At 35.6% G+C, this 13171-nt stretch overlaps 1 protein-coding gene across 13 annotated transcripts in view; it reads right to left on the minus strand.

Annotated features, from left to right (window-relative positions):
- VPS54 (VPS54 subunit of GARP complex) overlaps positions 1 to 13171 on the minus strand; it is a 165598-nt gene that overhangs the window by 36534 nt on the left and 115893 nt on the right. For all 13 annotated transcript variants that reach the window (XM_032652359.1, XM_032652357.1, XM_032652360.1 and 10 more), the window contains 4 exons: positions 12451 to 12791; positions 6520 to 6649; positions 5732 to 5913; positions 5022 to 5134 (listed from right to left, as the gene is read on the minus strand). In XM_032652359.1, the coding sequence (XP_032508250.1) occupies positions 5022 to 5134; positions 5732 to 5913; positions 6520 to 6649; positions 12451 to 12791 (766 nt within the window). The remainder of the gene's footprint in view (positions 1 to 5021; positions 5135 to 5731; positions 5914 to 6519; positions 6650 to 12450; positions 12792 to 13171) is intronic.

A 13171-nucleotide genomic window follows, 5' to 3' on the forward strand; every position in this document is an offset into this window, starting at 1 on the left:
ATAAAAATCAGATCAGAAATAAATGAAAAAGAAATGAAGGAAACGACAGCAAAGACCAATAAACTAAAGCTGGTTCTTTGAGAAGATAAACAAAATAGATAAACCACTAGCCCAGACTCATCAAGAAAAAAAGGGAGAAGACTCAAATCAATAGAATTAGAAATGAAAAAGGAGAAGTAACAACTGACACTGCAGAAATACAAAAGATCATGAGAGATTACTACAAGCAACTCTATGCCAATAAAATGGACAATCTGGAAGAAATGGACAAATACTTAGAAATGCACAACCTGCCAAGACTGAATCAGGAAGAAATAGAAAATATGAACAGACAAATCACAAGCACTGAAATTGAAAACTGTGATTAAAAACCTTCCAACAAACAAAAGCCCAGGACCAGATGGCTTCACAGGTGAATTCTATCAACGTTTTAGAGAAGAGCTAACACCTGTCCTTCTCAAACTCGTCCAAAATATAGCAGAGGGAGGAACACTCCCAAATTCCTTCTACGGGGCCACCATCACCTTGATACCAAACCAGACAAGGTATGTCACAAAGAAAGAAAACTACAGGCCAATATCACTGATGAGCATAGATGCAAAAAATCCTCAACAAAACACTAGCAAACAGAATCCAACAGCACATTAAAAGGATCATACACCATGATCAAGTGGGGTTTATTCCAGGAATGCAAGGATTCTTCAATATACGCAAATCTATCATTGTGATAAACCATATTAACAAATTGAAGGAGAAAAACCATATGATTATCTCAATAGATGCAGAGAAAGCTTTCGACAAAATTCAATACCCATTTATGATAAAAACCCTGCAGAAAGTAGGCATAGAGGGAACTTTCCTCAACATAATAAAGGCCATATATGACAAGCCCACAGCAAACATCATCCTCAATGGTGAAAAACTGAAAGCATTTCCACTAAGATCAGGAACAAGACAAGGTTGCCCACTCTCACCACTCTTATTCAACATAGTTTTGGAAGTTTTAGCCACAGCAATCAGAGAAGTAAAGGAAATAAAAGGAATCCAAATCGGAAAAGAAGAAGTAAAGCTGTCACTGTTTGCAGATGACATGATACTATACATAGAGAATCCTAAAGATGCTACCAGAAAACTACTAGAGCTAATCAATGAATTTGGTAAAGTAGCAGGATACAAAATTAATGCACAGAAATCTCTGGCATTCCTATATACTAATGATGAAAAATCTGAAAGTGAATCAAGAACACACTCCCATTTACCATTGCAACAAAAAGAATAAAATATCTAGGAATAAACCTACCTAAGGAGACAAAAGACCTGTATGCAGAAAATTATAAGACACTGATGAAAGAAATTAAAGATGATATAAATAGATGGAGAGATATACCATGTTCTTGGATGGGAAGAATCAACATTGTGAAAATGACTCTACTACCCAAAGCAATCTACAGATTCAATGCAATCCCTATCAAACTACCACTGGCATTTTTTCACAGAACTAGGTCAAAAAATTTCGCAATTTGTATGGAAACACAAAAGACCCCGAATAGCCAAAGCAATCTTGAGAACGAAAAAAGGAGCTGGAGGAATCAGGCTCCCTGACTTCAGACTATACTACAAAGCTACAGTAATCAAGACAGTATGGTACTGGCACAAAAAACAGAACGATAGATCAATGGAACAAGATAGAAAGCCCAGAGATAAACCCACGCACATATGAACACCTTTTCTTTGATAAAGGTGGCAGGAATATACAGTGGAGAAAGGACAGCCTCTTCAATAAATGGTGCTGGGAAAACTGGACAGGTACATGTAAAAGTATGAGATTAGATCACTCCCTACACCATACACAAAAATAAGCTCAAAATGGATTAAAGACCTAAATGTAAGGCCAGAAACTATCAAACTCTTAGAGGAAGACATAGGCAGAACACTCTATGACATAAATCACAGCAAGATCCTTTCTGACCCACCTCCTAGTGTAATGGAAATAAAAACAAAAATAAACAAATGGGACCTAATGAAACTTCAAAGCTTTTGCACAGCAAAGGAAACCATAAACAAAACCAAAAGACAACCCTCAGAATGGGAGAAAATATTTGCAAATGAAGCAACTGACAAAGGATTAATCTCCAAAATTTACAAGCAGCTCATGCAGCTCAGTAACAAAAAACAAACAACCCCATCCAAAAATGGGCAGAAGACCTACATAGACATTTCTCCAAAGAAGATATACAGAATGCCAACAAACACATGAAAGAATGCTCAACATCATTAATCATTAGAGAAATCCAAATCAAAACTACAATGAGATATCATCTCACACCAGTCAGAATGGCCATCATCAAAAAATCTAGAAACAATAAATGCTGGAGAGGGTGTGGAGAAAAGCGAACACTCTTGCACTGCTGGTGGGAATGTGAATTGGTTCAGCCACTATGGAGAATAGTATGGACGTTCCTTAAAAAACTACAAATAGAATTACCATATGACCCAGCAATCCCACTACTGGGCATATACCCTGAGAAAACCAAAATTCAAAAAGAGTCATGTACCAAAATGTTCATTGCAGCTCTATTTACAATAGCCCAGAGATGGAAACAACCTAAGTGTCCATCATCGGATGAATGGATAAAGAAGATGTGGCACATATATACAATGGAATATTACTCAGCCTTAAAAAGAAACGAAATTGAGCTATTTGTAATGAGATGGATAGACCTAGAGTCTGTCATACAGAGTGAAGTAAGTCAGAAAGAAAAAGACAAATACCGTATGCTAACACATATATATGGAATTTAAGGGAAAAAAATGTCATGAAGAACCTAGGGGTAAGATAGGAATAAAGACGCAGACCTACTGGAGAACGGACTTGAGGATATGGAGGGGGAAGGGTGAGTTTTGACAGGGCGAGAGAGAGTCATGGACATATACACACTAACAAACGTAGTAAGGTAGATAGCTGGGGGGAAGCAGCCAGCAAGGCACAGGTATATTAGCTCGGTGCTTTGTGACAGCCTGGAAGTGTGGGATGGGGGAGAGTGGGAGGGAGGGAGACGCAAGAGGGAAGACATATGGGAACATATGTATATGTATAGCTGATTCACTTTGTTATAAAGCAGAAACTAACACACCATTGTAAAGCAATTATACCCCAATAAAGATGTTTAAAAAAAAAAAAAAAAAAAAAGAAAAAAAAATGTTATGAAGAACCTAGGGGTAAGACAGGAATAAAGACGCAGACCTACTGGAGAACGGACTTCAAGATATAGGGAGGGGGAAGGGTGAGCTTTGACAGGGCGAGAGAGAGTCATGGACGTGCACACACTAACAAACGTAGTAAGGTAGATAGCTAGTGGGAAGCAGCCGCATGGCACAGGGATATTAGCTCGGTGCTTTGTGACAGCCTGGAGGGGTGGGACAGGGAGAGTGGGAGGGAGGGAGACGCAAGAGGGAAGACATATGGGAACATATGTATATGTATAACTGATTCACTTTGCTATAAAGCAGAAACTAACACACCATTGTAAAGCAATTATACCCCAATAAAGATGTTTAAAAAAAAAAAAAAAAAAAGCAGGGTATATGGACTACCCTGATGGTACATTGGTTAAGAATCCACTTGCCATTGCAGGGGACACGGGTTGGAGCACTAGGCCAGGAAGATCCCACATGCTGCGGAGCAACTAAGCCCGTGTGCCACAGCTACTGAGCCTGCTCTCTAGAGCCCGCGAGCCACAACTACTGAAGCCCACATGCCTAGAGCTAGTGCTCTTCAACAAGAGAAGCCACCACAATGAGATGCCTGCACACCACAATGAAGAGTAGCCCCCGCTTGCTGCAACTAGAGAAAGCCCGTGCTCAGCAAAGAAGACCCAACACAGCCATAAATAAATAAATAAATAAATAAAAATTTATTAAAAACAACAACAACAAAAAACACTTTAAAAATTATTCAAAACTTCAAAATTTCAAATCTGGTATTACAGGATGAGTTGTACATAAGTTTATATTATTATTTTATTTATTTTTGGCAGTACGCGGGCCTCGCACTGTTGTGGCCTCTCCTGTTGCAGAACACAGGCTCTGGACACACAGGCTCAGCGGCCATGGCTCACGGGCCCAGCCGCTCCGCGGCATGTGGGATCTTCCCGGACCGGGGCACGAACACATGTCCTCTGCATCAGCAGGCGGACTCTCAACCACTGCGCCACCAGGGAAGCCCAAGTGTATATTATTAACCCATGACAACTCCACTTTAACTGATATACAAAAATATCTCTAGCCACTGCATGTCTTTCATAAGAGACCCAATTGACATTTGATACAAATGAAAATTTTCTTCTTGAAACTCTATTTTTTTAACTTGTGTGTTTTTCTGGATTGTCCTACCTGTCTGCCCTTCCTTTGTAGTCTCCTTCATAGTTTTCTTATTCTACAGTTCTTTATATTTTGGTTTTCTCTATCATATCACTACTACATTACTTGTGATTGATAATAAATATATTTTTCATCAGACTTAGACCTTTTAAAGTAAAATTATACCTCTTACCTACGTCTCAACATTTGACACATAGAAGCATACTAGTGTCCAGTAAAAGAATACATGTCTCTAAACAATACAGTACAGTGGTTAAGAACATAGCTATGAAATTATATAAAGTTGGTTTCAAATCCCAGATCTTTATTTGTACCAAATTCCTTAACCCCTGGAAGCCTCACGCCTCCTCACTATTAAACAAGGTAACAATAGTATCTTTATTATAGGTTGTTGTGAGGGTAAACTGGAGTAATGCATGTAAAGCACCTGGTCCAGTGTCTGGCTATGGTTAATACTCAATAAATATCTGAAATTATTATTAAAAATTACCACATACTTTTCCAATCAACTACTTACTAAGCTGGGAGTGTTAGTTCTAAGATTCCCAAGAGGCACTATCAATTAAAGAAATATTAAGCACTCCTACAAAATGAACAAACAATATAAAATTGAAAGAGAGTGTGTGAAAGAGTACACATACCCCCTGATTTTTTTTCAGGTAAAGCAATCTTTCCATCTGCTATAGAATCAACAAGATCCTGAAATTCTGCGGGAACATCAGCTTGCTTCCAGCGTTCATTGTCTAAGAGGAGGCTATTCAAAAGTAAAAAGAAAGGAAGATAAACTTTAATAATATTTCAACACCATCTCCTTGGGTGAAAAGAAAAGGAAGAGCTGAGTGAGTACATAAGACTTTTGTTATATATTTAAGACTACATGTATCTTAGTTAAATTCAAGTAGAGCCCATGCAATACAAGGCATTGAGTTTTTAAATAATAATGGCCAATACCTGTTAGTACGTAAGACTTTAAAAAGTGCTGAACACCTTAATAAACTGAAATCATTCATAAACAGTATGAATAGTTTCAGAAAATGTTTCTCTTTTTATGTCTCTTAGCCTAGTCAGGAAGAGTGGTAAAACATAATTAACTTCACTTTGAGTGGGAAAGGAAAAGTCAATCTATTAGGATCTTCCTGGTAAGTACTTTAATGGAACTAAACATTCTAACTACACTTTCAAAAGCTAAGAAATGTGATTTTAATTCCACAATCTGTCTTTAATTAAAAAGAAAAAAATCTGTCAGGGGTTTTAACTGGCCAATTAATGAAGTTTCCTCTTTTAAATATAATTGTGTTTTGTAAAGAAAAGGGGAAAAAAATGAAGAACAGAATGGACATGGTAATAATACCTGAGCTTGGTTTTTCTCTCTTCATGAAACCTGTTTACAAATTTATTAGCTTGGCTCTGAAGTGCTCCAAGTAATGACATGCTTTTTCTTCCACAGATCTGTTCAGTTTCTAAAATGAATGTTTCCATTAATCTGGAAAGTGTTATGAATTCTGTGGAATTCAGCTTCTCAAGAAAACCATCCTAAATTTTAAAGATAACACAAAAATCATGAGAGTTAGTATAACACCAAATATGGATGAGCTATAAAACCAACTTAAACAAATATTAATTATTTTTATAATAGTTGTATTAATTCCTAAAAATTATTTTTAAACAATTTTAAATAAAATTTCCCAATACTTTAGTCCCAGAAATCAAGCATAAAAAGTTTAAGATGTCTAAATTTTATTCTGATCCCTTTGTAATACAGTAGCTCAAATAAGTTCAGATCATACTATACAATTGTCATACTATTGGAGTACAACTAATTTTCTTAATAAATTATTTGGCTAAGTATACACATATATATGTATAAAAACAGCATATTAATTTCAAATTAATTATTAAGGTATTATATTTCAAAATAAGTCTTTTAATCATTTATTTGAAAAGCATGCTTAATTTTTTCTATTTCTTTTATTTGGATTATTTTGCATTTCAACATCTCCTTAAGAGACCACACCAGTACCTTATTAAGTGTTCAAAATATGCATTATGTGGAATAGGGACACAAGCAAGGATATATTCCAGATCTTGAAAATAATGTTACTATGTATAAAATATCTAAAGTTTATTAAAACAACTAACCTTTGCTCTTGACATGAGAAATTTGACAGCTCGATCATGGCATATATCTGAGGCACTATATAATAACTCCTGGACATTATTTGCCAGCTTTCCCAGCTCTAAGTCAGTTAATTTCATGTCTTCATTGACCCTGAAAATGATAGAAAGAGATTAAGTCAAGGAAAGTTATGAACACACTGTTCACCATAGATGACGTACCAATAAAAAACAAAAAGCTGTAAAATTTACATTTGAGGGAAAATTCTGTGATGTATCATATACTTTCATTTTTGTGGTAGAGCATCACATAAACAAGCTCAGATAACACAAATATATTTTACCCTAATATTATATAAGAATAATTTTCTCTCTCTGCTGTAGTATTTTTAATACTTAGTTCAGACTCTGACTGGAATTCTGCAAAAACTACAGCAAAAGAAATTCTCATTGGGTACAAGGGCGTAGCTGTGGCAGGTTGTGCACAGGTGCTTAGGATGACATGGTGGAAGCAAGAGGAAAGGAATGGAAAGAAGGAACAAACAGGCCCTCTTTTTACTTATAATTATGAATGACTATTAATAGTTAGATCAACTAAACTAATATTTCCTGAGTATTTACTGTGCTTAGCTACTATGCACTGGAGGGAATACTGTTCTCAAGAAACTTACAATTAAATAGGAGTACTTATAATATGTAATGCATCTATTCCAGTTTTGAGGAAGAAATGTAAGACTTCCTGTTTTTTATACATTTTTCCCCAGGGCATGTATAAAGACCACTGATTCTGTGCCAACAAGTCAGTTTAGTGTTATCATGAACCAAGTGAAGTACCTTAGCATAATTTTTCTCCGTTTCAGTTGAATTAAAATAACTTTCAAAGATATTTCAAAGAGGACCTGATGTATATTAATTTGAGGCAAACCACCACTCTCACTGGGTTAAGGTATTAAAGAAAGTTATTACCTGCTATCCTTTAAAGTTATATCATTAAATTTACTTACCAGTGCTTTAAAATAATGGATGGATAAATATTTTTAAAATACTCTCAGATACAGTATCTTGCTTGGTTCTCACACTCTGAAGAAGATAGATAAATTTCTACTTTACAGATGAGGATACTGAATCTTGAAAGTTTAAGTGATCTACTCAAGGTCACAAGGTTAAGAGGGTGGGACTAGAACCCAGAATTAGTCTAATTCTATTTCTAATCTGATAAGCTTCTTCTACTGCAACATTTCCTTCTATATAAACAGTCCAAGTGCTATTTCAATTCCAGCTCCCATAAAACTGTTTGCTTAAATTTCAAAGTTAAAATTTTATTACAATTGTAAATTCGATTTTCTGAAGGATTTCTAAAATTTGCCCCTACGTAAGGGAATGATTAAGAATTTGGAACTCTTACCAATACGCCACCAATTCACAAAGATATAAACAGGAAATAGCAAAAAAAAAACCAACTTAAGTCTTTAAGAAAGTAGGGTGACAATCCAAAAACCTGGGATGTTTGGTTTTCTAAAAAAATCATTTATTTGTTTGTAATTTTGCTTTTTAAAAAGATTTTTAAAAATTTAAGTCTAATGGATCTCTTTCACGTTAATACGGAAAAGCAAAAAACAAAACCTCACAAACATGATCCAGTAATTCTACCTCTGGCTATGTACACAAAAGAACTGAAAGCAGGATCTCAAAGAGATATATTTGCACACCCATGTTCACAGTAGCACTATTCATAACAGCCAAGAGATGGAAGCAATCCAAGAGTCCACTGACAGATAAAATGTGGTATATACATACAATGGAATATTACTAAGCCTATAAAAAGAAGGAAATTCTGACACATACTACAACATAGATGAACCTTAAACATAATATGCTAAACAAAAGGACAAATACTGTATGATTCCACTTATATGAAGTACCTAGAGTAGTTGAACTCATGGAGACAGAAAGTAGAAGAGTGGTTGCCAGGGGATTGGTAGGGAAGGAAATGGGGAGTTGTCGCTTAATGTGCATAGGATTTCACATTTGCAAGAAGAAAAAGATCTGGAGATTGGCTGTACAACAGTGTGAATATATTTACCACTACTGGACTGTTGTGCACTTAGAAATGGCTAAGATGGTAAACTTTATATGTTTTTATTTTAACCACAATTTAATTTAAAATAAAAAATTTTTAAAACCTACAAAACTTTCTAATCCTTTCCATTATTTTTCCTTTCCCATTTCCTGCATGGGAAATTATTTACTCTTTTGTGCCCATGTCTGCATTGGAATAAACTTACAAAGTTGTAGACTATTTTGATAATGTAAAAAAATATGGAAAATCTACCACTAACAGATAAAAAATCAGACATCATTTCTGCATGTACTGCATCTATGACACAATTACATACTGCAAAAACACTTGATACAAGAAAGAACTAGTTAGGGTCACGTGTATAAATATACTCAATCAATCCATTGCCCCTTGGGGGTGGGTAGTTCCCGGACATTTATGTGCCTATGAAACACAGAAGAAACTACCTACAGAACCTCTGGTATCATGCTATGGCAGCATGCCATTGTGGAAAGCCAGAGAAGCTCCAGAGTGTATAGTAAGCCACAATGGAGGTGGGAGGGGAGGGATAAAAACTATGAGGCTGCATTTGATTTAAAGGAATCTCAAATAGTACAGCTGATTTCTAGCTATCTTTTAATATCGTTTCTCACTTCTGCCATAATAGTTTTAGCTATCAAATAGCCAACAAGCTATCAACTATTTCTCAAGCCTCTCTTACAGCTAGATATAGACATGTGATAATATTCTAGCCACTAGGATGTGGGACTGCAAATTCTGAACTATGCTCTTAAAAGGAAAGAAAGGATAAAACATGAACAAATTTATGTGAAAGCAACAGGGGACTAACAAATCCTAAAATGTATATGGATTTGCAACATAAATAGGGCATACTGGAAGAAGAATAAAAGGTAGGAGAAATGACCAGATATTAAGACTAATTAAAAAGTGATCATAGGGTTTCCGTGGTGGCGCAGTGGTTGAGAGTCCACCTGCCGATGCAGGGGACGCGGGTTCGTGCCCCGGTCAGGGAGGATCCCACATGCCACAGAGCAGCTGGGCCTGTAAGCCATGGCCTCTGAGCCTGCGCGTCCGGAGCCTGTGCTCTGCAACGGGAGAGGCCGCAACAGTGAGAGGCCCACGTACCGCAAAAAAAAAAAAAAAAAAAAAAAAAAAAGCGAAAATAAAAAATACAATTTTACTTAATGGTACCGGTGCAAAGCAGACAAGTAACAAAACAGAATCTAGAAACAGACTCATACATATATGAATATTTAATTTAAGACAAGAGTGGCACTATAGAGCCACGGGTAAGACAGTCTTTTCAATAAATGGTGTGAAGTTAAAAAGATATCCACATGAGGAAAAAGACAACAACTTCACACTATACACAAAAATCAATTCCAGATGGATTGTGGATCTAAATGTGAAAGGGACAGCAACAAAGCTTCCAAAAAAACCCATAAGAGAATATCATCAAAGTCTTAGGTTAGGGAAAGATTTCTTAAATAGGACACACAAAAAAGCACAAACCATAAAAGGAAAGATTGAATTGTAAGATATTAAAATTAAGAACTTTTGTTCACCAAAGACCCCAATAAGAGAGTGAAAAGTCAACCCACAGAGTGGGAGAAGATATCTGCAGTATGGACAAATGACGAAGGACTGTGTTGGGACTACATAAAGAACTCCCATAAATCAATAAGAAATAAAAGCCAAACCAATAGAGAAGTGGGCAAAGGATTTGAATAGGGCCTTCACAGAAGAGGATATCCAAACAGCCAATAAATATATGAAAAGTGCCCTCTTACCAATCATCAGGGAAATAAAAATTTAAACTACTATACCTGTGACATATCCACTAAAATGTCTAAAATGTAAAAGACTGACAATACCAAGAGTGAATGAAGATATGGAGTGATAGGAATGCTTCCACACAGCTGACAGGATTGTAAAGGAGTACAATCCTTTGGGAAATTGTTTGGCATTAGTTAAACTGGCTATTCACAATACTTATTCATTCCTAGGTATATATTCAACAGAAATACTTATGTCATGTACACTGAAGACATCTATAAGAATGTTCACAACAATCAAACTGAAAATAATCCAAATTTCATCAACAGAATGATAAATACATTGTGGTGTAGTCAGAAGTGGAATATTTATGCACAAATAAACTACTGCTGCATGCAACTACTTAGAAAAATATCACAAATATAATGTGGAATGAAAGAAATTAAAAACTAAAGAACATGATTCCATTTATGGTTCCATTTATATAAAGTTTAAAACCTGGAAAAACCAATAGTTTTAATGTTTTTTGGGGGGGAAAAGTGAAAGCATAGTGGCAGGGGGGGCTTCTAGAGAGCTGGTAATGTTCTCTTAAACTTGGTGATTACACCAGGGTGTTCATTTTGTTATAATAAATTGAGCTGAACACTTATAACTGGTCCATTTCCCTATATGTGCATCACATTCCAATTAAAAGGTTAAAACAAAACAAAAAAGTAAGGAGAGTACCAGCCTTTGTCCTCTCCTTCCTGCTGCTACAGATTGAAATGAGATGATAAAACCTCCTAAGACACAGAGGGAAGCTACACAGAGATGGTAGAGCTACCTTCTTAGCTCTGGACCTCCTACCTCTGAATTGTTACAGGAGAGAAACAAAATTCTATATTGTTTAAGCTACAGATGTTTTTACATCTCTTTTAACAGCAGTTTTAGACTGAACCCTAACTAATAAATGTGAGAATATAAGCCAGAACAGAGAAGAAAAAATTTTATTAATATGTAGTTCAGAGTTTGATTGATTGATTTATGGTGGGGAGGGGGAGGTATTATAGCTGACTTTACACTATAACTGCAACCTTTATAAGCTCCTGGGCTATAAGCCGACTTACATCAAAATGAACAAAAGTACTGAATTCTTATTATTCTTAATAATAACAAAATACAAACAATGTTCTTGGACCAGAAAGATTGTATTGGCTGTTTTATTTTTGTTCTTCCTATTCAGAACATTATTGGGACAACTGGTGAACTTTGAATGGGGTCTTGCATTAGATGGTAATAATGCAGCAATGTTTTCTTGATTTTAATTGGTATACTGTAGTTATTTAAGAGAGTGTTATTGTATTTAGGAAATATACACTGAAGTGTTTGGAACATCAAGTCTGCAGCCTACTGTCAAATGATTGAGAAAAAATTTTAACATGAGAGACAAAGAAAGGAGAGACGAAAAGAGAGTGAGAAAGAGAGAGGAAGGGAGAAAGAGGGCAATGTGGTAAACCATTAACTGGGGAAGCAAGGTGAAGGATATATGAGAGTTTTTTGTACAATGCTGACAACTTTTCTGTAAATTTGAAATTATTTCAAAATAAGTTTAAAAAAGTAATATTAAAAAAGAGTGCGGAGGGGAGCTAATAAAGAGTGAAAAAAAAAAAAAAGATAGTGCGACCCACTTGGAAATTCATGTCTGAAAAACTGAAAATTGTAAATCAAACAGATTTTCACTATATACAAAATACAAAGGTGACATAGTAAAAGAAAGAAACATAACCAAGGAAATACTGACCTGAGTTCCAGGACAGGTTCTGCCACTAATGACTTTAAATAAGTCATCTGAACTCTCCAAATTGAGGGCATTTAATTAAATGGTTCCTTCCCAGCCTTAAAATTCTACAATTCTCAATTACTTCCAATGCTCACCTCCTTACCTTGTATACATTTTCAAAAAGATACATGTTTCAGAAAATTAATTTATTTTTGTTAAATTAAATTCCAAAAGACCAAAGTGTACACGGTTTCTCAATAAACTGAATAACCAATCTTATTGGAACGATTAGTAAGATGACTCAAAATCTTGTTAACTTGGCAGCAGTCACCATACTCACATAATATCCACAGCTCCTGGAGTAACCGATGATGATGTCTGCTCTTTGCTGGATGAAGAATCAGTAGTACATTCTGGTTCGGATACCGAATCACTGCTGCAGGGCTCACTATTTGGAGATGCATTTCTTTGAGAGGTAGTGTCAATTGCTATAGGTGTTAATTCACTCTCACTGAATGCATCGCTTATAAACATGCCTTCATGGATTAAATAAGCCACCTCTGTGTCCAGTGAATTGTCTTTTGCAGCATTCTTCTGCTGCGAAATCTCCTCCAATTCTCTAGTCCTTTGGTTTTTGTCAAGAACTGAGAGAACAACACTGTGAATGATATTTAACGTTGCCTACAAGAAAACAGGGTACATTTTTAAAGGATTTAAAATATTTTCTACCTAAAGGTTCCAAAAGTGAACTCTGTGTATGTACTTTTGAACATCTTACAAATGAGTCAAGGTCATGCATATCAGAATTTCTTTTATTACACAGTAAAGGTGAATTGTGAAAAAGAATTGCTCAAGAGAGATGGGTTCCCTAAAGCTTAGACATAGGGCTCCATTTACAAATTAATTTTGTAAATGGAAATCTCCCTAAAATATACTGCATATTTCTCTAACTTCTTAAATAGGTTACACTAAACATAACTTGCCTGTCAGAGGATCATATTCGTTGATTGATGTGCTTTCTTTTCTATTTTTTTTAAAGGGGGGTGTTTGGAACAGAGCAA

The sequence above is a fragment of the Phocoena sinus genome, chromosome 13, assembly GCF_008692025.1.
Source record: "Phocoena sinus isolate mPhoSin1 chromosome 13, mPhoSin1.pri, whole genome shotgun sequence".
Lineage (NCBI taxonomy): Eukaryota > Metazoa > Chordata > Mammalia > Artiodactyla > Phocoenidae > Phocoena > Phocoena sinus.